The 20,913-nt window shown below is 61.2% G+C and overlaps 2 protein-coding genes across 2 annotated transcripts; one reads left to right on the top strand and one right to left on the bottom strand.

The window, feature by feature from the left end:
* The first annotated feature begins 816 nt into the window (after positions 1-816).
* On the top strand, positions 817-3,013 carry PRSS57 (serine protease 57). Its single transcript, XM_018921704.3, has 5 exons — positions 817-1,115; positions 1,201-1,354; positions 1,516-1,660; positions 2,222-2,482; positions 2,564-3,013. Exons 1-5 carry the CDS (start codon positions 1,046-1,048, stop codon positions 2,741-2,743), a joined length of 810 nt encoding a protein of 269 aa, XP_018777249.1. The 5' UTR covers positions 817-1,045; the 3' UTR covers positions 2,744-3,013.
* Positions 3,014-4,692: 1,679 nt separating this feature from the next.
* On the bottom strand, positions 4,693-12,521 carry FSTL3 (follistatin like 3). The gene is made up of 5 exons (XM_050986149.1): positions 12,436-12,521; positions 10,343-10,528; positions 7,137-7,352; positions 5,908-6,135; positions 4,693-5,817 (listed from the first exon to the last, which is right to left on the bottom strand). Exons 1-5 carry the CDS (start codon positions 12,491-12,493, stop codon positions 5,765-5,767), a joined length of 741 nt encoding a protein of 246 aa, XP_050842106.1. The 5' UTR covers positions 12,494-12,521; the 3' UTR covers positions 4,693-5,764.
* Positions 12,522-20,913: the final 8,392 nt, after the last annotated feature.

Raw genomic sequence — 20,913 nt, forward strand, 5'->3', positions numbered from 1 at the left:
CCGGCGGGGCTGCGGGATGCGCAGGGATGTCGGGACCGCGCCGGTGCTCCCGCCTCCCTCCCGCACAGCTCCGTCTGCCGGGCGCGCCCCGCCACTGCCGCCGCCCATCATCCGGCCTCGGGGCGCGCCGGGCTTGGTTTCATCTGCTCCTGGGGGTCCCAGCTGGGTCCCGGCCCGCCACCCCTCACCCGGCCTGGGGGGGCTACCGGAGCTGGGGCAGCTGCTGGGGGTCCCGAAGCGGGTCCCGGCTGTGCAGTGCCCGGTGCGGGGCGGGTTGGAGGGGCTGCATTCAGAGCCCCTCCATGAACCCAGCCTCCGTCAGGGTGTAACCCAGTCCTGTGAGTGCAGCCACCCCGTCCTGCCTCACTCCAGGAACCAGCGAGTCTTTGCTCCCCCTTTCCACTCCCCCATTTCCCAACCCAACGGCCATAATGGGCAAACTGCCGCAGGAAGCCCTAAGCCACCCTCGTTGGGAAATCTGCCCGCTGCCGGGACAGAGCTCTGCACTTGGCCCAGAGCAAACCGGGCTCTGCAGGGAGGGTCAACACATCCCCCCACCCCATGCCCCCCACCCCCTGCACCCCTTTTTGCGTTCCAGGATGATGCAAAACAGAGGGAGGCGACTGCCCCTCTGCCCACAGCATCATCCCAGAGCCAGCGAGGCTCTGGAGGGGCTGAAAGAGGCGTTGGATGGGAGCACAGCACAGCCCCTGTGTCACCCACAGCAGTCCCGGGGACACTGTAGAATCTGAGAGATGTCCTGGGGCCCCGCTGCTGCCACCTCCCTGCCGAGAGCGGTTTCATCGCAGTTAGCTCAAGGAAAAGAGGAGTCAGGGCTGAGAAACTGCTCTGCTCTTCATCTCCCACTCCGGGGGAAGCTGCACGGAGCTCCCCGAGCCCTGAATTGCACAAAGCAGCAACAGCCGGAGGAGGAAGCAGGAGGGAAATACCCGCCCCCATCCCAAGGCTCAGCCCCTGGAGGGATTTAAGCCCCCCCACCCCGAGCAGCCCCAGCGGTGGTGGCAGTGGCCCTCTCTGTGCCACCATGGTCACAGCTGGGCTCTTCATCCTCAGCCTGGGAGGCTCCATCCTGCTCCCAGCTCTGGCCCCGGCAGGTAATGAGAGAATTGGGGTGCCAGGGCACATCCCCAGGGTGGGAGATAGCAACCCTGGGCTCCAACGATCACCTGCACCCACCAGGCACCCAGGGGAGCCAGATCATCGGGGGAAAGGCTGCAGCACCCCATTCCCAGCCCTTCATGGCCTCCATCCAGCTGGACGGGAAGCACGTCTGCGGCGGCTTCCTGGTGTGGCCCAAGTGGGTGATGACAGCTGCCCACTGCTTCATTCCCAGGTGAGCCTGGTCCCCACGTGGGACACGTGGCCTGGACACGGTGTGGCCCCATCTAACAGTAACCCCGTCCCAAGGGGTTAAGCTGCCCCCCTTGAGTCCCCCTGGCCATTCCCCCCTCCCCGGTGGCCACCAGCGCCCTCTGAGCCCCGCCTTGGCCACAGGCGCAGCCCCTCGGTGAGGGTGGTGCTGGGAGCCCAGCGGCTGCAGGAGCCAGAGGAGTCCCAGCAGATCTTCAGCGTGGTCGAGTCCATCGCCCACCCTCTCTACACCCCCCGTGCCGGGGACAACGACATCCGCCTGCTCCAAGTGAGTCTGCACCGGGCACCCAGCGGCCGGGCAGTGGGGTACCCCGCAGCCCAGGGGTGCGGGAGGGAGCTGGGGTGCCCCACGGTCCCGGGGCACGGGGAGGGAGGCTGGGTACCCAACGGCCCCGGGGCTCTGGGAGGGATGTTGGGTGTCCCACCGCCCCGGACACCGGGAGGGAGCTGAAGTGTCCCACGGCCCCGGGGCACTGGGAGGAGGTTGGGTGTCCACGACCTCAGGGCACCGGGAGGAGGAGGGGTGTCCCACGAGGGGCCGAGCCGACACTAGATGTCAGTGCTTCTCCGGAGAAGCAGGACCGCTCCATGGGGTGTGATGGAGGCACTGAGGACACACCGACTCTGGCCGGGTCAGCACCTCCCGAGCAGCCAAGTCCCCACAGCAGACTGGGACAAGGACAGAGGGGTGACAGGGAGGGGCCCAGCCTCTCTAGAGGGAAGGGGGGTCAGCAGGAGCAGTGAGCTGGGGTGGGAGGGAGAACCAGGGAGGAGCAGCTGGGGGGCTCTGCCCCAGCAACAAAGCCATCCACGGCCTCACTGCCCCCAGCTGAACAGGTCGGCCACGCTGAACGAGTTTGTGAAGCGGATCCGCCTGCCCTCCCCGCACATCGACCTGAAACCCGGCACTGTCTGCTCCGTGATGGGCTGGGGGGACATCTCCAACTATGAAGACCAGCCCACAGAGCTGATGGAGACCAACACCACCATCGTCAAGAGGAGCCTCTGCCGGACGCTGTGGAAGGGCAAGGTGTCGGCTAACATGCTGTGCGGGGCCAGCCGCAGCACCACGCTGCAGGGAGTCTGTACTGTGAGTGTACCTCCGACCCCTGCCCCACACTGACCCCTCTGGGGGACCCTCAGATCTCCCTCCCACCCCCTCATTCTGCAGGGTGACTCCGGGGGACCCCTGGTCTTCAAGGACAAGGTTCATGGCATCGTCTCCTTCTCTGGGGAGAGGTGTGGGGACCGTCGGTTCCCCGACGTCTACACCAAGATCTCCAACTACATTGACTGGGTGCATCACGTTGTGCGGAGGTCCCACCATCACAAGGGGTGGCTGAAGCCCTAGGGTGGCTGGGAGTCCTGGGGGCAGGCAGGCTGGGGGAAGAGGGGCTGAGATCTCTCATGAGAGGGGAGAAGAAGGCCAGAACTTCCACATCCTCCAACTCTGGAGAGGCTGGGAGCTGATGCTCGTGGCTCGTTGACCCGGGTCAGGGCAGGAGCCCCTCTCTGCCCATTGGCAAGAGGTGTTATGTACTCCCTAAGCTACACCAGAAGCCCCCCATACATCCTCCTACTGTGGCAACATTTACCTTCCTCAATAAACCCTCAGTCCTCAGCCACTGCTCCCCCTGTGTTTTGGTCCCCCTGACTTGTCCTGGGCGTGTGTGGATGAAGCAGGGGATGCAGGAGGGAGGGGAGTGCAGCCAGGATCTGCATCCAGGTGCTGCCACCTCAGAAGCATCCCCAGCTGCCTTCCCGCCGGGGTGGGGCTCCCCGTCCCGTCCCAGCCCGTCTCATCCCATCCCGCCTCATCCTGTTCCATCCCGTTCCGTACCGCACCCTCCCCACCGCGCGACGTGACCCCCCAAAGAGGGGAACCACAGACACCCCCCGGGGGCAGGCGGGCTCCCAGCTGCGCTGGGCTGGCGGAACCCGCAGGGATCCTGGCTTGGGAGCCTCGCCCGCCTCCCCCGAGCTCGCCCCGCCGGAGCTGGGTGCCCGCAGTGGCCGGAGACGTGTGCCGAGCCGCTGCTGGCTCTCCGCTGAGACACGTGTGGCTCTGCCCGCTGTCTCCGGGGACAGACCCAGACGTTCCCTGCTCCTGGCTGTTTGTTTTATCTGCAAATTGCTGGCACAAATTGCCACAGCTGCTGCAGGGCCTTGCGCGGGGTCAGGAGATGCGAGCCGCAGGCATCGGTGGCTTTGGGGACATCCAGCAGAGGACAGATCCCTGCCGGGCTGCCAGCTTCCAAAGAAGCCCCAAATCCCAGTGGGGTGCTGGCAATGACAGCGTGGGGCAGAGACCCCTGGAATGCCGGGACAGCGCTGCCAGCCCGAGGGCATCCGCACTGGCAGGGAGCCTGGAGAGCCGGCGCCTGTCCCGGCTTGTCCCAGACCACCCAAAAACCGGTGGGAAGGCGGCGCCTGACTCACAGCCGTGTTTTGGAAGCTGAAATCTCCCGCTCATCACAGGAGCTGCCGTTGCCGCCGCAGCCCGTGCCCGCGGGCTCGGCACGGAGCCACCCGCCAGCCGCTCCGGGGGCCAAACCCTGCGGCGGGGCGGGCAGGACCGGGAGCTGCCGTGGGCAGGAAGCGCTGCCGGCGGCCGTGCAGGAGCCCAGGCCACACACCACCGCCTGTGGTGGCATCTAGAAAGGCATGGGCAGTGTTTTGAGAACTGCTGGACACCCACCCCCAAAAAGCAGGGGGACACTGCTGAGCTGGGCGAGCAGAGGGGGGCTGTCGCAGAACCCCCCATGGCCACCCTGGCTTATCTGAGATGTCTTTTCCAAGCTAAATGGTTCCGTGATTCTCTGTGATGCGCTGCCGGTCTGGTGGTGGCTCTGAGGGGATTGGCCAGGGGTCAGGGGCTGTGCCATGCCGGCCCCCGGCCAGGGGGATGCGGCCGAGGGGGATCCGGCTGCAGTTCCTGTGGAGCTCAGCACGCCAAGCCGCAGGCTGCTGCCCGGGAAACATCCCACATCGGGACCCAATTACCGGCAGGAATTGTTTTGTGAAATACCAAACCCTCATGGCACGGCCCGAGATTGGGAACAGATTTATCTGCCGCGGGTTGCTCTTCCCTGCTCTCCCCTTCCCTCCCACCGCACGGAGGCAGCCTCTGCTGGGCTGGAAAACCCCAGCATGGAGCTGGAGCCGATGGGATGCAGCTCCTCATGGCTGTGTGGGGCTCCCCACATCCCCAGACCCTGGTGTGGATGCACAGCCCCAAGGAGAACAAGGTTTCCTGCGACCCCAGAACCCAAACAAAACCAGACACATAACACTGTTTATTCTGTTTTTATTTGTAATCCAAATCATAACACAGCCGTAAAATGCCCCAACAATATGGAATAGGGAATGTGGATGTTCCCAAAGCATCTACCTCGGGGGTCAGAACCCAGTCATACAAAAATAGAAAATAAGGTATTTTTATATATAATATATATATGATATTTATATAAAGTCAAGAGATTTTTGGTGTCAGAGCTGAGCTGGTATTTACACAGGTGACAACGGAAGAAATGAGAGAAGGAGTAAAAATAAATACAGGTGTGGGCAGAGCAGGGGGTGCGGGGCCACACAGCCACGCCGAGGGGTCCTGGGGGGGGGACAGGGCCAGCTCCCCCCGCAGCCCAGGCTGTGCCCAAAGCTGTTCTGGCAGGCAGGGATTAGGGGGGCTGGGGGCAGCTGCCCTGGGTGATGGGCTCTAGGTAGGGGCATGGTTGTGCCCCCCAGGCAGGGCTGCCACTGCACCAGCCCTCGGGGCACCGGCGTCGCCTCCAAAGATGGTGGGAGCCTGGTCTGAACGGGCCTAGGAAAAACCTAAACTGAAATCCATTTGAACACACACATGCTGAAACTTTAGGAGACAATAACATACATATGTTTTTATATATATATATATAAAAATATATATCTATCTCTCTCCAATCTGATGCAGCGTGCACTGCCTTTCCTGCCACTGGCAGCTGGGGCCGAGCCCCTCAAGGAAGGCGAAAGTGCAGATTCCCTCTAGACCTCGAGCTCCTGGCCAGAAACGTCAGCAGAGTACCGAGAATTAATCCAAAAATAAATAGGCCCAGGGCTGCTGGCCAAGGACACGTTGGGGGGGGCCCACGGACACCCCTCCACACCGCACTGGCAGCAGGGGAGGGCACCAGAGCATCCCTGGACACCTCAGCCTGGCTCTGGCCATGAGCCCCCTCCCCTGCTCCCTGGCTGGCAGGATGGGAATCGAGCCCCCTGCGACTGCTTAACATACACAGGGATAAATAAGGATCTTTTAATCTTAATAAATATCAGGTATATGGTTTGTACAATATACACATAATGCCCCTGTCTCCCAGCTCGGCCGAGGGACGATTCACACATAGTTCTCCTCCACGCTGTCCGTCTCTGCGGAGAATTTGGCCGCAGCTGGAAACAGAGGGAAGTGGTGAGGGGGGTGTGAGGGGTGGGCAGGGACCGGGGGTCCGTGCCCGCTGCCCCCTGCCCCGCCCCGCTCACCTGAGCAGCTCCCGTAGTGGCGCACGCCGATGGAGCGGCCGCGGTGGCAGGTGGCCCGCCGCAGGTGACACGCCGAGGGGTAGGTGACGTTGTTGTTGCCACAGAGGGCGTGGTCCAGGCTGGTGGGCTCAGGGCAGGGGGCTGTCCGGCACATCACACAGTGGGCGCTGCCTGTCTGGTCCACCACGCAGGTGTGTGTGCCAGGACACACCACGCTGGAGCAGGACTCTGCAGGGAAACACAGCGTTGGAGTGACCCCAGGGTCAGCCATGCCCTTCTCACAGCTACTTCACCCCGGGCAGGCTTTGGGCATCACCCCAGGGAAACCCAGTCCCCTCCCTCCTTTTGCTACCAGGGGACAGAGCAGAGCCAGAGGGTCCTGATCTCCCCATCAGTGCTGCTCCCAAGGGCTGGGGCTGGCAGGGGCCAGCACAAGGGAGCTCATGACCTTGAGTCCCCAGGCTCAGCCCTGGCCAGAGCTCTGCCAGGCGGGAGGAGCCGAGGCCCAGCTGCAGCAGAGGAGCGCGGGGCTGAGCCTGCTCAGCACAGTGGGACCCGGCTGGGCCAGCAGCCACACGCAGGTGCCTTGGCAGGGAAGCAGCAGCCACTGAGGCCAGGCTGGCAGCTGCCGTGCTGGCCCCGGCGAGAGGGAAGGGCAGGGTCACCCTGGAGCAGAGCCAGCGCTGGAACGAGGGTGCACGGGGGTGGAGGGAGCCTGAGCAGCAGGATCGGGCCCTGCATAGGGCTCTGCTGGGGAGGGTGGAGGCTCGTGCACCCCCATCGTCCCTCCACCCTCCTCTCTTTCCCTGATGGATTGGAAGATTTGGCATCTGCAGCTCCCAACTCCCATTTCTTGCCCCACGTTTCCCTGAGCAGCCCAGAGCTCGACAGGCAAAGCCTTCCAGAAAGGAGGGCTGGAAAAATAACCATAATCCTTCTGACAGCTCTTGGCAGGGCTGGGTGGATCCCTGCACTCTTTACAAAAGAGGAAAAAAAGGGGCTTGACGTTTGTAAATGACATTTTAGGGACTGTTACTGCTCAGCCTGAGGCAAGGCCAAACCCCATTGCACCAACAAACTGCAATGTCCCCTCAAGGGGCAATGACACCCATGTCCTGCAGGGCCCTGTACCAGGACAGACCCTCCCTCCTTGTACCACAGGGAATGGGGACAGGACAGGGACAGGATGGGGATGGCATGCAGTGGGGTCGGGGCACGACTGCACCTACTTTTGCATTTGCCCTGGTACATCACTTCGAGGTCGGGGTGGTCTCTGCACTTGGCTGTCAGCAGGTCACACTCGTCCCGGTAGGTGTAGCCATCGGAGCCACAGACCTGCAGCTTGCGGGGCAGGCTGGAGCAGTCGGGGGCACAGGCACACTGGGGCCGCCCGTGCTTCATCTTGCAGACCTTGTCGGGGCCACACACCACCCCCTCGCAGCTCTCTGGGGACAGAGGGCAGCAGAGCGTGAGTGACTGGCACATGTCACCCACCAGCGAAGGCTCTGTCCTGCCCTGCCCCAGAGTGTGACACCTAGCAGGACAGGGTGGTCCCCAATGCCCCTGTCCTGCCCCAGAGTGTGACACTGAGTGGGATAGGCTGGTCCCAAACGCCCCTGCTCTGCCCCAGAGTGTGACACCGAGTGGGATAGGGTGGTCCCAAACGCCCCTGCCCTGCCCCAGAGTGTGACACCGAGTGGGACAGACTGGTCCCAAACACCCCTGCCCTGCCCCAGAGTGTGACACCGAGTGGGATAGGGTGGTCCCAAAAGCCCCTGCCCTGCCCCAGAGTGTGACACCTAGCAGGACAGGGTGTCCCCCTCGTGATCCCCAACGCCCCCCGGGTCAGGGCACACGTGGTGATGCCGAGCTGTCCCAGCAGCATCTGGATCTGCTCAGCCCCGGAGCAGGAGCAGGTCGTTGGCTGCAGCTCCATGAATCCTCCAGTGCTCACCCCAGCCGGAGCCCCGGCTCCGCTCAGCACCAGCTCACTCCTTCCCATCTATTTATTCTTTGGAAGGAGACATTTCTTTTTCTTGTGCAATGGAAAAAATCTATCTCTACAAGGCCCCAGTTGCTGCAGAAGGAGCCGGGCTCTCTGAGCTGTCGGGGCGATGGGAATGCCGCTCCCGGCAGACAATGCCCGTCCCTGTCTCGCTCCCTGACTGGAACACAAGGGCGGGAGGCAGCGGCCAGCACTGCTCCCCAGACAGGCAGATGCTTTGTCCCCCCCAGGTCACCTCCTGGCCAGCGCGGGGGCCAGGTTCAGGGGGTGCTGCCAGTGCCCCAGGACCGTGCCCACGCTGGCGGGGCTGGAGTGGGGCTGCCAGCTCCAAGCAGGGGCCCATGCTGGTGTGCAGGGACACTGGTGCCTCTGCAAGGTCAGCAGCAGGGACTTTCCTTTGGATTCCCCTTTGAACTCCCCTTTGTCACCTAAAGCACGCACATCCCTCACCCCAAAAATGCCCCCATAGCTCCCAGGACACAGGCACTGCTGGGACACAGCAGCACCCACCAAGAGGAATGCAAGAGGACTAAAAGGATTCCCAAGGTGGGGATTCACTCTCGGCAGGAAGGATCCACACAGACAGGGTGTGTGCTGGGAGCTCTGGGAGGCACAGAGGGGGATTTCCCTGTGGGAGGTGGGCCACCTTAGGAGGAGGGGGAGACAGAGAAAGAGGAGGATGAGGAGAAGAAGAAGAAGGAAGAAGGGGAAATTCCCTGTCTGCTTGGCCCAGCTGTCCCTGGGGGAAGTTCCCTGCTGGGAAACACTTTCCTATTTTGCTCCCTGATTTCCATAGTTGGTGTCTGTCCAGAGAAGAGAAGGCTGAGACTGGGGGACCCCAGGACAGAGCAGGGCAGCTCCATGTCCCAAGGCTGCCAGAGCAAACAAGACCCTATCACCCTCCACTCTTAAGATGTTGCCAGCAGTTCAGAATCCAATCATCCAGACTATCCCAGCAAGGGACAGTTGGAGCAGTTGGAAAATCCACCCGTGACCCCAGCCCTGCAGCCTGGCTTCCCCCTGCTCTGGGTCCTCTGGGGGGACACCGTGTCCCCAGCAGCTGGAGCCAGGAATTTCACCTCCCCCCAGAGACCCATTTGCAGAGCCCCCAGGGTCAGGCCAGCACCATCCCTGGCCCACTTTATCCTGGAGTAACCTCTCCCAGCGTCACAAGGCCGGGGAGTGGGAGCACAGCTCCTCTCACCCGCCCTCTTCCAAGGCCTCTGGAGCCTGGTGAGGAGCAGCACCAGATCCATCTGGATGGGACAGGCAGGGGCTGCCTGAGGGTGGGGGGTTGTGGTGCACGTGCTGGCCAGGCTCTCCAGCGGTTTCCTCAAAGATCCTGCTGCCAGACACCAACAAACTCCAGGAACCACAGCCCCCACCATGGTCTGTGGCCACTGTCAGCCCTCCCTGGGTCCCCCAGACTCCTGACAGAGTTAAGTGAGGCGAGTGCAGACTCCTGGTTGAGGGCTGCCTGTCCCCACTGCACTTTGCCTCCAGCACAGGGGAGCCCCTGGAGAGGGTCCCAGTGCTCCCAGCTCCCTCCAAGCAAGGATGGGGCTGGGGCCAGGATCTCACTCAGCTTTTGGCTGGCACAGTGTGCAGCCCCAAGCTGCAGCAGGACGGGCCTGAGGAGCTGCCATTGCAGCAGTGCTGAGGGGTGCGGGGAGCTGGGGGAAGTGGTTTGGTTAAAAACCTTTTTTCCCTTTAAGCAAATAACAACATGACCTTCCAAAGCCCTGCTCCTGCCTCCTGCGGGCAGCAGGTCCTGGAGCGTGTTCTCACACAGCCACGCAAGGGCTGGAGGAGCCGCAGCTCCGGCACACGCCAAAACATCTGGCGGGGCTGGAACTCACAGCTGGAGAGTTTCCACTTCTGGAACTGCCCGTTACATAAAGCCATTTCACACACGCGCTGGGAGGAGCGAGGGGCAACGGAGGGGAAGAAGAAATAGATCTTTTTTCCCTTAGAAAAACCTGACTAAGTTTCCTTCTGAGCAGCCGTGGCGAGGGCAGGGGAGGGAGGCCCCAGCGCAGAGGGGTTAACTTGGGAACAGCCAGCTCCAGATCCTCTCCCTGCACTTGGCTGCCCGGCCAAGACCTGGGTCATGCATCCCTCTCCACTGGGAGAGCAACTAAAATACACTCAAAACGAGAGCAGCTGAGGGACACAGGCTGTCCCGCCAGCCCTGATCCACAGCAGCATCCAACTAGGAGCTGCAGCAGCAGGAGCATGGGGTCAGCAGTCCCTGGGGTCCCTGTGCTGTCCCAGACCACCAAGGAGAGCCCTTCTGGTGAGGGGCAGCCCAGCTCTGTGCTGCTGCATCACCTGCAGCTGCAGACTCTGAGTATTGCCCCCAGGGCTCCGCGCATTCCCCACGGGGAGAGCTCAGCCCCACAGCAGCCCCTCATCCCCCAAGCTCCTCACCTTTGCAGGGGTGGCAGGTCACCAGCCCCAGGAAGCCCAGCAGGCTGATCTTGTTGCCTGGGTAGGTGTAATTAGACCAGGCCACGTCCACGTTGCCGTTGGCACAGCATTCCTCCCACGTCACTCCTGTCTTCAGGATCATGGTGCACTTGGCCTCCTTCCCCTGCTGCAGCCAGCAGATTCCACCTGTGGAGAGGGCAGAGGGTGAAGGATCCCTGCTGTGCCAGGACCCCTGAGAAGGGCAGTGAGATCTTGGATGTGGCTGGAGCACCTCGGGGCAGAGGCACAGGGATCTCTCCAGAGCCTGAGACAAATTGGGGAACCTAGAGATGCTCTGTGCTGACTCCCGTGGCACAAGAGCAGGCATCCCCAAGGGTGCCTGGCATGGCAACTCAGTGCCCCCATGGCCACCCCAAAGCTGCTGCCAGCCCTCTTTTGCCAACAGGCTCCAAATCCAGCACTTGGACCACAGGGATGGACCAGTTATCCCAGCACTCCCCATGAGTGCTGGGATATGCTCTGGGAGATGCTCTGGAAGATGCCCAGCTTGCCAGCCAGGATCTGGGCTTGTAGCTTGCCTCTCCCTTGCCTCTCTGCCCAGTTCCTGCCTGGCCCCACAGAGAGGGGGTCCCAGCCCAGGGCAGCAGATAGAGTAGGGCCAGTGGGTGGCTGCTGTGAGGGCTGGATCTCCTGGCATGTGCCAGTGGCCCCACGGAGGGATGGAACTGTTCCCTGACACGGGAGCCCGACACCCACGGCCTCTGCAGGGAGCATCTGAGCCAGTGGCTGGAGCACAGGGCACTTGCCCCAGCCCTTGGGTCTGGCACTGATCCCTCTGACTCAAAAGCCTGTTTGTTCCGTGACCCACCAGCAAATCAGTTAGATTTTTTTATTTTTCTTTTTTTCTTTCTTTCTTTTTTTTTTTTTTTTGTGAGTGATTTCTTTGCAATTTCCGCCTCTGCAAACCAGCCTCTTGTGACGCTTATTTGGGTTCGTGCTCTCATTAGCTGTGCTTGAGGTTTGCTAAACGGCGAAAGATGGAAGGGAGGGATGGGGGCAGGGACGGGTCTTGCGCTGCCAGGCGGGAGTCGCTCCCCTCCTCAGCAGGATTCACCCGGCTCCAAAGCGAAGCCCGCCCCCGCCCTAGACCCCCTGTTTCCCTCTCTTTCCCCACGCACACGATTCTCGTTCGGTCACAAGTCCAGGGGCTCCCAGCCCGGCTGCATCGCGGATGGAGCAAAGCCCCGGGCTGCGGGAAGCAGCGCCCGGACACCCCGGGCAGCACCAGCCGCTCCAGCACGCGGGTTTATCCTCTACGGATTTGTCCAATTGCCTTTCCGAGCTCAATTTTCCGTTACAAAACCGCGCGGCCCCCACTCCCCACGGAACATTCAGCATCGTACGAGGAGAAGGTGGAAACTCCCGCTCCGGTGCGGGGACACCGGCGGCACCGCACGACTCCGAGGCGCTGGGAAGGGCTGATAGAGCCCCGGTCCGGGGTCTCGGGATGGCCTCTCCCACTGTCCCGACGCCGCCCAGGCTCGGCGAAAGCCGCTAGCACCGGCAGCGGAACCGGGAGGGTCCAAGCTCCGAACTCCACACCCCGGTCACGGACCGGCCCCGCTCTCGGCCCGTCCCACCGGGTGGACGCAGCCCCGAGCCGCCTGTGCCTCCCGCAGCCCGGGAACGGGGATCCCCCGGGACACACCGGCTGCGGGATGCCGGAGCCGGGCAGCGGCATCGGAGCCGGGCGGGACCCGGGCGGTCGCTCCCGCCGCGCGGCCACGGGACCCGCCCGACGGAGGGACACCCGGACGACCGGGACACCCGAGCGGCACCGCCGGGCACCCGGCAGCCGCCGCTCCGCCCGGTAAAGAGGGTTTGCTCCGCCGAGAGCCCGTCATCCGCCCGGCGGGACGGGACATCGGAGCCCGAGGCTGCCGCTCCATAACGGCGCCGCGACCCCGGGCCGGGCCGCTCCCGCCCCGAACACCTGCCGGCGGGAGCGGCGTTACCGGCGGCCGGGGCGGAGCGGGCGGACGGCCGGAGTGTGCCGGGACCCCCGGCGGGAGCGGGACCCCCGTGGCTCTTACCGTGCGCGGCGGCGGGGCTGCAGAGCGCCAGCAGGCAGAGCGCCAGCCGCAGCGGCATGGCCGGGCCGGGCGGGGACGGGCCGGGACGGGCCGGGGCGCTCCGGTGACCTGTTGCTGTGAGGCGGCGGCGAGGCCGACGGAGCTATAAAGCGGCGGGGCGGCGTGAATCACCGGGCGGGGCGGCGCGGGGGGGCCGGGGCGGGGGCAGCGGCGGTGGAGTCGGGGGGCAGCGAGGGGGATGAGCGCGGGGGGGGTGGCGGCGGCGGGAGGCGATGAGGGTCTGATCGTCACCGAGTGGGCGGGGGGGGTCGTGTCCGTGCGTCCCCCGGAGAGGGCGGGGACCGGCACGCAGGCACTGAGATGGGTCGGGGGAGGTTTGGGGGTGCCTTCGGTGATCGGCGTGCAGCGGAGCAGAGCAGTGTCTGGACACGCCCCGAGGCTTGGGGGACCCCAGAGCGCTCCCCTGCCCGACCCTGTGCTGCCCACACGGCTGTGCCTTCCCCACCCATCCTCCCATGAACCCGAACCTGCCTCCTCCCCGAGCAGCCCCGGCTGGCAGCAGGGGGACGGTGTGGGCTGTCTCATCTATGGCTCCTTTCATCTCTGCTCCCCAAACACTCCCACAGCTCGGCTGGTACCCAGCATCACTCCCAACACACCGAGGGAAACTGAGGCACCTCCCTGAGCCTTGCCAGGCAAGGAGAAAAAGGAGAATTGTGGGGCTATATCCCCGTGGCACGTTCTGCCCCTGTCCTCCCCAGATGTCCCCATCACCACGAGGACTGATCCATCTGGCTCCTGAGCAGCTCCCCTGGGCTGGGGAACTGCAGCTGGGCCAGCACTGCCAGGCTCTCAGGGGCTCCCAGGCTTTGTGGGGCTCCTGCAGGACAGGGGAGGGCAGCAGAGAAGCCGGGGCAAGGCAGAGCAGGTTTGGCCTTGCTCTTTGCTTGGTGCCACCACAAAAAGACCACCCACCTGTCTGAAGGAGGGGTCAGGATGCACCAGGGACCGCCACCCCTCTCCCGAGTCAGAGCTTTGGGGACACAGGGCTCTGTGCCACAGCCCAGGGCCCTCTCCAGCCCCCAAGCTCTGTCCAGCTCCCAGCCACGCAGCTGAGGAACGTTTCACCCCGTGCACTGGCCCCAGCTGAGGTCATGTTTTCGGCAGGGCTGAGCCGGGCTCTTTCGGAGAGGGGCCCTGGCCGCAGGGCCCAGGGGAGCCTGCACCACCCACCCGGCCCAGCAGCAGCCTCCTGGCTCTGCGTGGTGCCAGCACAGCACGAGCAGCTCGGTTTGGCGTGGGATGGGGCTGGACACAGCTTTGGTCCTGTGGGACATGGAGCAGCCTGGGGACAGGGAGAGCGGGTGCAATGCCCTGTGCCAGCACGGACAGAGAGCAGTGTCACTGTCCCTGCCACATCTCCATCCCTCCAGCCAGCAGGCAGGCTCTCACCAAGGCAGATCTTCCTTTCCTTCCCCACTTACAGCCCTTTGCACCCCCAGGGAGGGGTTGGGAATGGGGAGGGCCAGGTTTACCCCAGGTGGCTTTGGTGCCATCCACAGGTACAGGAGCCCTGCAGCACCTCCTGACAGCGTGTGGTGGGGACAGTGGAGGGTCCTGGGGGAATGGACAGAGCCAGCAGCCCCTGGCCACCACGCTCCAGTGTGCTGCTGGCTCTGGGCCTCTCCTGGCCCTGTCCTGGCTGGCGTGACCCAGGCTGGCTCGGAGCAGTTGCCCATGTAAGGGCAGAGGGCTGGGGAGCCAAACTTCCGAGCGGGATGTCCGTGAGCGAGTGGGTGGTGATGCACTCGCTCACTCACATGCTCCAGGATGCGAGAGGAGCTCGCAGAGGCCAGGAAGGGATTTTCCTTGGCTGTGAGTGGGGTTGCACAACCGCAGGCTCTGGCAGGGAAGGGGTCAGACCTCGCTCGGAGCAGCAGGAGCTGCTGCATCTGTAAGGGAGCAGCCAGGCTCCTGATAGAAAGGCAGGAGGAGTCTGGTGGCCGGGAGGGAATTGAGCCAAAGGGTGCTCAGAGTCCTGATGAGGCTGCCCTGCTGCCAGGAAAACCATACTGGGGGCTCTGCTTGCCACTGTCCTGCCTGTGGCTGAAGCAACTTGCCTGTGGTGATTCCACAGTGCTGGTTCTCAAGCAAAGCTGGGAGCAAAATTCCACTGGCCAGTCCCACGCCCAGGGTGATGCTGTCTCCCTGAACCCCATGGACACCCCAGGGTGTGATTGACCCGCAGCAGCACCCATAGGGTGGCCTGGGAGCTGTGGGAAAGCAGCCCTGCAGCACCCAAAGGGAGAGAGAGGAACCCCTGGGCCAGGGCTGGGGGCGGCTGGAGGCACTGGAGAGGGGACAAAGGAGCCCTTTGGAGCACAGTGAATGGTGGCTTCACATCTGACCTTTCCTCTGGGCATTGGTGCCACGCTGGGTCAGGGCTACAGCAGGATTTCAGGACAAGGTTCAGACCCAAACATTCTCCCCCCAAACCCCAGCTGCACGCTGCTGCTGCTGCTGGGCTCCTTTAAAGAGGGAATCTTGCCTCTCTCATCAGTTCAGGCTAATTAAACTCTGCTAAACCAATTAGAGCTGCAATTTGCAACAAGACATTCTATTGAGAAGAAGAGCCCAGGGTCAGGGCAGAGGTTTCATACCGCCAGCGTGGATCTGTGGGCAGGTGTTGGCCAGGGCCCTGGATGTTGCCATTTCCCTGTCAGACAGAGGTGATCCTGGCCCCATTCCTCCTCTCCTCACCGCAGTTAGACGCCCCAGTTTCTCTCATGCAAGCGGAGATGCTGCCAAACACCGCAGTGGGGAGAGGGGCTGCTGTGGGGGCTCCACAGCCCCAGCTCAGGTTTATCCATGAGCTCATGGGACCCTCGGGGACAGGCTCGGCTTAGCAGGGCCAGCACTGGAGCTCAGCAGAGGGGGACGGGATTGAGCCTGGGTCACATCCCTTGGAGCACGTGGCGAGTGGCCAGAGCCAGGCGTGAGCCGAGGGCAGGGCCCCGCGGCTGCTGCCGCCCGCCCTGACCCTGGGGCGGGATTTTCTTCTGTGTCCTCACGGCTCCAGCCCAGTGAATTGACTCAGGGCTTGTTTGGGGAGAGAGTGTCAAGCCGGCACCTTGATGGGCTCACTCCACCCCCAGCGCTGACACGGAGCTTCGCCCCACGCCCCGGGGCGGCAGCGTCACCGCTCCGTGCCTCAGTTTCCCCATCTGCTGAGGCGAGATAATGCTCCTCTGCTTGATCCTGCACTATCTCCCAGGAAGGTTGCAGGGATTAGTTTGCTAATGTTTGCAAGGAGCTTTGAAGATGAAAAGCCGTGAACAAATGCCAAGAAGTGCTGAGCTGGATTCTCCTCGCCAAGTAATCGTTTCATGTTGCTGGGACACTTCCACTTGTGTGCATGAAGGAAGGCAGGGCGGGAGCGCCAGCGTTCGGGGAGGGCTGGGAGGCTGACATACATTCCCAAACCTGCCCCTCCAAATCTGATCACCCATTCTGTTTGATTCCTGATCAAATTCTGATCCCTCCTGCTGATGCTCAGACCCAGACCCCCTCCCTGCTGCTGGCACCAGCATCCCCAGCAGCCTGCAGCCACCAGAGGAAGCATCACCCTGGGGGGATTCACTCCCTCTCCCCTTCTCAGAAATGTCATCTCCAGGGCTTTGGGTGACCCAGAAAGAGCCACACTTGCTCAACACCTCTTCTTTTCAAATCTTTGGTCTCAGTGCTGCCAGCTCTGCCCTGAACTGATGGGAGATGCTCTGAGCTCTGTCCATGCTGGGGAAATGCCAGTGCTTGGAGTCAGGAGGTGCGAGCGACATGGGAAGGCTGGGATGTGGGAAAGCGGCGACCAGAGCCAACAAGGTCATTGCATCCCATCCCATCCCATCCCATCCCATCCCATCCCATCCCATCCCATCCCATCCCATCCCATCCCATCCCATCCCATCCCATCCCATCCCATCCCATCCCATGGATCCCATCCCATCCCACAGAAGCCACAGCTCGTGTCCCTCCCAGCCAGGAGCAGCTGGTGGCTCCAGTTCCACCCCTCCTGTCCACACACGCCGATTTCCAGCCACCTTAGCGAGCTCCTTGCAGACTGATCCCGCTGCCCACATGGCCGAGCCTGGTGGGGTCGGCCTGGCGGTGACACAGGCTCTGTGTGTGTGTGTTTGTGTGTTTTTGTGTGTGTTTGTGAGTGTAAACAAGCCGTGAGTCAGCGCCGGCGGCCGTGAGGGCTCCCGGCGCGAATGCAGCCAGGGGCAGGAGCAAGGTGAGCCTGGAGGGAAGAGCTGGCAGCACCGGGAACGTCGGGCAACCGTGAGGGGCTGAACCGGGTCCAGCAGAGCCAGGAAAACCTCCCGGTCCTTGGTGAGGCTGGGGAGAGGCGCTGCTGCAGGAAGCAGCACCGGGAAGGGCAGCGGCTGCTCCACTGATCTTCGCTCCCAGGAGCAAGGTGCTGTTATTGGGGTGGGACAGACAGCCTGGTGGATCCCATACCAGCCATAGCATGGACCCCATTGGCACTGCAATCGCAGCATCCCAGCCTGGTGGATCCCCATTCCCCTGGGCCTCTAAAGAGCAGAGCCACCACAGGTCCCATCCTTGCTGGAGCCCACATCTGCCACACAGCCCTTGTCAGCCAAAGAGCCTCATTGCTTGGCCCAGGCTGGCAGTTGTTAGAAAAGCATGTTTTTCACATTAAAATTTCCCTTGAAGAACAATGGTTTAAACCAAGCATAAAAAAGGAAAGAATCCAAAAAGGAAAAAAAAAAAAAGAGAAAGGAAAATTTTTGGTGGAGCCTAAAATCAGCCCCCTGGGACCGTGAACTTCCCCTGAGCCCCTCTGCCCTGGCTGCTCCCAGGGGAAGGTGAGCAAGTGGGACAGCACAGCTGGGCTAGGGATGGACCACCAAGATACCAGCAGCTCTTCTGACCCAGGGATCAGAGCCATGGAGGGCTGGGACCACCCTCCAGCAGCGTCCCCTGGGGTGCTGAGGATGGGGCTCAGCCTGTGCCGCTGCTCCCGGGTCACCACAAACTGCTGGATCACTGCCAGATGGGATCCAGACCCACAGCCTGGAGGTGTGAGGCTGCAGGAGATGAGGTGGGGGATGTAAATCTCTCGATCTGTCTGAGTAAATTCAAAGGAGACCGATTCAAATGCGCCGTGACACGACTGGCTCGGGGCGGGTAGACAATCCCAGCAGTGTCTGTAAGGAATCTCGCCGCTTTCCTTTGAGTGGCCTCCAATTTATTAATTAAAATAGGCAATTATATATGATGTGGGGTGGAGGGGAGCAGGGAGACCAGCTGCACCAGTTATTCTCACTTGGCAGGAATTGCTCTGTGAGCTGCTCTGGCTCCAGGAGGTGCTTGTGCTTCCCAGGGCTCAAGGCAGAGCCCGTGCCCAGAGCTGCCCCTGTGCCTCCAACACCTGGGCAGCAAGGGGGTTTCAGCTCCAGTCCCCACTTTTCTTTAGGAACACGGGGTCCAGAGGCCAGGAGGAATCCCTTGACCCCCTGTCGCTATAGCACATGAAATAACACCATGTGGACACGCAGCTCTTCCAAGGGGAAAAGAGAATTTTTAATTTCTGACTCCAACATTTATAGATTTCCAAAAGTGACAGTGGATTGGAGGGTGACAGTGCCACCTCTCCAATGACACGGGACAAACCAACAGTCCATCAAACTTCTCCTCCTCCATAAAAGAATGCAAACAATAAGTTATTTACATAAAGTGTGTGAGAAAGTTTGTTACAAGAATGTAAACATCAGAAGGCTTGGAAAATTTTAAAAAATCAGGGTGAAAGCCCCCTGTCTGGGGCACGTGTCCCCTCCACTGCTCAGCCCAGGTGGCATGGTGGCTCTGAGCTGCTGGAGGAGCCTCCCACCCTGTCCCATCCCCTCAGACATTGGGATTTTCCCCTGGGAGATTTCCCACTGCCCTTCCCAAGCAGGGTGGCCGATTTGGGAGTGGGCTGTGTCTAAGGATGACTCGATCCTACCTGGGGAGGTGTCACCTCCTCGTCAGCCCTCTCAGGTGAGGGTGCAGTTTGTCTTTCTGCAGCACCGTGGGAAAATCCTCCCCTGGGTGACTCAAATTTGCTCCTGAGCAGACACAGCTTCCTCAGAGGCAGCAGCAGGAAGGGGGAACAGGCAAACACAGAACCCCCAATCTTGGGGTGCCCCAGCAGCATCAGAGATGGGGTCTCCATGGGATTCTCATGCCCTCTGTGGGGATAAATCATGGCTGGGGCTAAAGGCAGGGCATGGGGCTGTCTGGGAGCCTCAGCTGCTGGAGAAGGGCAATCCCCTCTCCATGGTCTGCACCAGCAATGAGGGATGGGCGGGGGCTGCAGTCCTGATATGGAGGCAAACCCCAGCAGATGAGTGAGGGGCTTTTGGGGACCCTCCCTGTGGGAACCCAGGAAATTCCTCTGGCTGCCCTGGAAGGCTCAAGACCCTGCCCAGGGGGCTCAGAGACCTTGGCACAGAGCCCAGGACCCCTGTGCCTTTGATTTAACCCTTGGAAAAAACAATTACCAACCTTTATATGAAGAATTACAAGCCACGAAAGTTTAAGTCGAATGACAGTGAATTTAGTACAGGGTCAAAAATAGATTTTGGGGGGTTTTAGAATGGGGGTTCAGGGGGCAAGATGGAGGAATCTGAGTGTGTCCAGCCTGTCTCCTTCTTTTTCTTAACCTCCATCTTCTGGGTGATGGTGGCACTTTTAGATGGGTTTAGAGTAGGAGCTCAGTGTCTAACATAGGTGACAGGTATTGGGAAGTAGTTGTAAACATTGTATAGGTAGTTTTTAGTATAAAGACATAACACCACCGTGGGGGCAGGCAGAGTGCCTTGGACTGTCTAGCTGAACAAGAGAAAATACTCTATAGATAAGATACAATAAACAACCTTGAGACCGAGAACTGAAGAGCTCAGACTCCTTCAAGTGCCAGGCTGGGAAAAGAGATTTTTTTACGTTTCTCGGGGTCACTCTGACCAGCTAGAGACCCCGAGACACCTCCCCACTGCTGTGTGCCCTTATCTCCACGTGCATCCACATCCGCTGCCCTTTGCATCCCAAGGAGCGTTGCCACGTTCAGCTTCCACAGTTCCTGCGTCAGGGAATTCCAGAGGGACAAAGTCAGTGGAGCCGGATCCTTCCCCCTTCCCCATCCCACATCATTTAATCAAGTGGCAACTCGTCCTCCGACGGTGAAACAGAGCCCTGGAGAGCCGCGGGGAGGGAAGGAGCTTCCCTTGGGGTGTGAAATGCCCCATCCGGAGCCGCGGGGCTCCGGGCTCTGTCTGGCTCCACGCACTGTCTGGACCCACCTCCCGAATAAAAGGGTGACGGGAGCAGCGGTTTCCTCATCACCTGTAAATAAATAAATGCCTTATCGGCTCCCGGGATCATCGATCAGCCCATCTGTCCCAATTCTCGCACCACCACCGAGCCCTCCCAGCTGCTGACCGCTGGTCCAGCCCTCCAGAGCTCTGTGCCACCAGCGTCCAGCCCCTGTCCCCGCTCTGCTGAGCTTCACACGGCTCCTGAGCTGCTCCACAAATCCCTCCCCGGCTCCATCACCCGGCAAAGCTGGAGCAGCAAATCCTGAGCTGAAGATGCCACCTGCTGGGAGCGGGGCTGGCTCGAAACCCCAAAAGCCCCACTGTGCAGAACCCTTCAAATCCCACAGTTCTGTCACTTCAATGCTGACCGGCAGCCTCACCATCTCCCCCTCCCCAAAATCTCACAGCCGCACTGGGTGGATGCCCCAAAATCACGCCAAAAATCACCTATATCACAAGGATACCTCAAAATCTCCCCAAAAATCATCCGTATCATTGGATACCCCAAAATCGCCCCAAAAATCATCCATATCACCAGGATACCCCAAAATCATCCCAAAAATCATCTATGTCACAAGGATACCTCAAAATCTCCCCAAAAATCATCCATATAACCAGGATACCCCAAAATCACCCCAAAAATCACCCATATCACCAGGATACCCCCAAATCACCCCAAAACCCTGGCTCAGCAGTGCCACACAATGGCTCCTGAGGTTTGGGACCCCAGGGAGGGCCAGGCAGACGCTCTGCTCTCTCAAAAGCCGCAGCCTGGGCAAAACGCTGGCCCTGAACCGAGCCGCAGGCGGGATTCTCATGTGCCAAAATCGAGATTCCACCTCTCAACCCCAAAAACCTCTCCAGCACCCAAGGGAGAAAAACCCAGCCTGAGGGTGTTCTGCCAAAATGGAACACTCCAGTTCCTTTAGGAGCTATTGCATCCTGAAGCAGCTCCCTGGATTTTCACTAGGATTTTTCACTCCCTTTTTCCTCTTTTTGGGGGACTCAACCTCTCCCCAGCTCATTTTTTTCTAGTCTTTTAAAAATTAAATTGATATTTTAAAGCTCGGGGTTCCGGTGGGGCTGAGAGAGGGATCAG

This window comes from Serinus canaria, chromosome 28 (genome assembly GCF_022539315.1).
Source record: "Serinus canaria isolate serCan28SL12 chromosome 28, serCan2020, whole genome shotgun sequence".
In the NCBI taxonomy this organism is placed as follows: domain Eukaryota; kingdom Metazoa; phylum Chordata; class Aves; order Passeriformes; family Fringillidae; genus Serinus; species Serinus canaria.

Coding starts and splice junctions, on each gene's coding strand:
- PRSS57 (XM_018921704.3), top strand. CDS start 1,046: ATGGTCACAGCTGGGCTCTTCATCCTCAGCCTGGGAGGCTCCATCCTG. Junction 1,116..1,200: donor CCCAGCTCTGGCCCCGGCAG/GTAATGAGAGAA, acceptor TGCACCCACCAG/GCACCCAGGGGAGCCAGATC. Junction 2,483..2,563: donor CGCTGCAGGGAGTCTGTACT/GTGAGTGTACCT, acceptor CTCATTCTGCAG/GGTGACTCCGGGGGACCCCT.
- FSTL3 (XM_050986149.1), bottom strand. CDS start 12,493: ATGCCGCTGCGGCTGGCGCTCTGCCTGCTGGCGCTCTGCAGCCCCGCC. Junction 7,353..10,342: donor GACCTGCCACCCCTGCAAAG/GTGAGGAGCTTG, acceptor CTCTGTCCCCAG/AGAGCTGCGAGGGGGTGGTG. Junction 5,818..5,907: donor CCACTACGGGAGCTGCTCAG/GTGAGCGGGGCG, acceptor CTCTGTTTCCAG/CTGCGGCCAAATTCTCCGCA.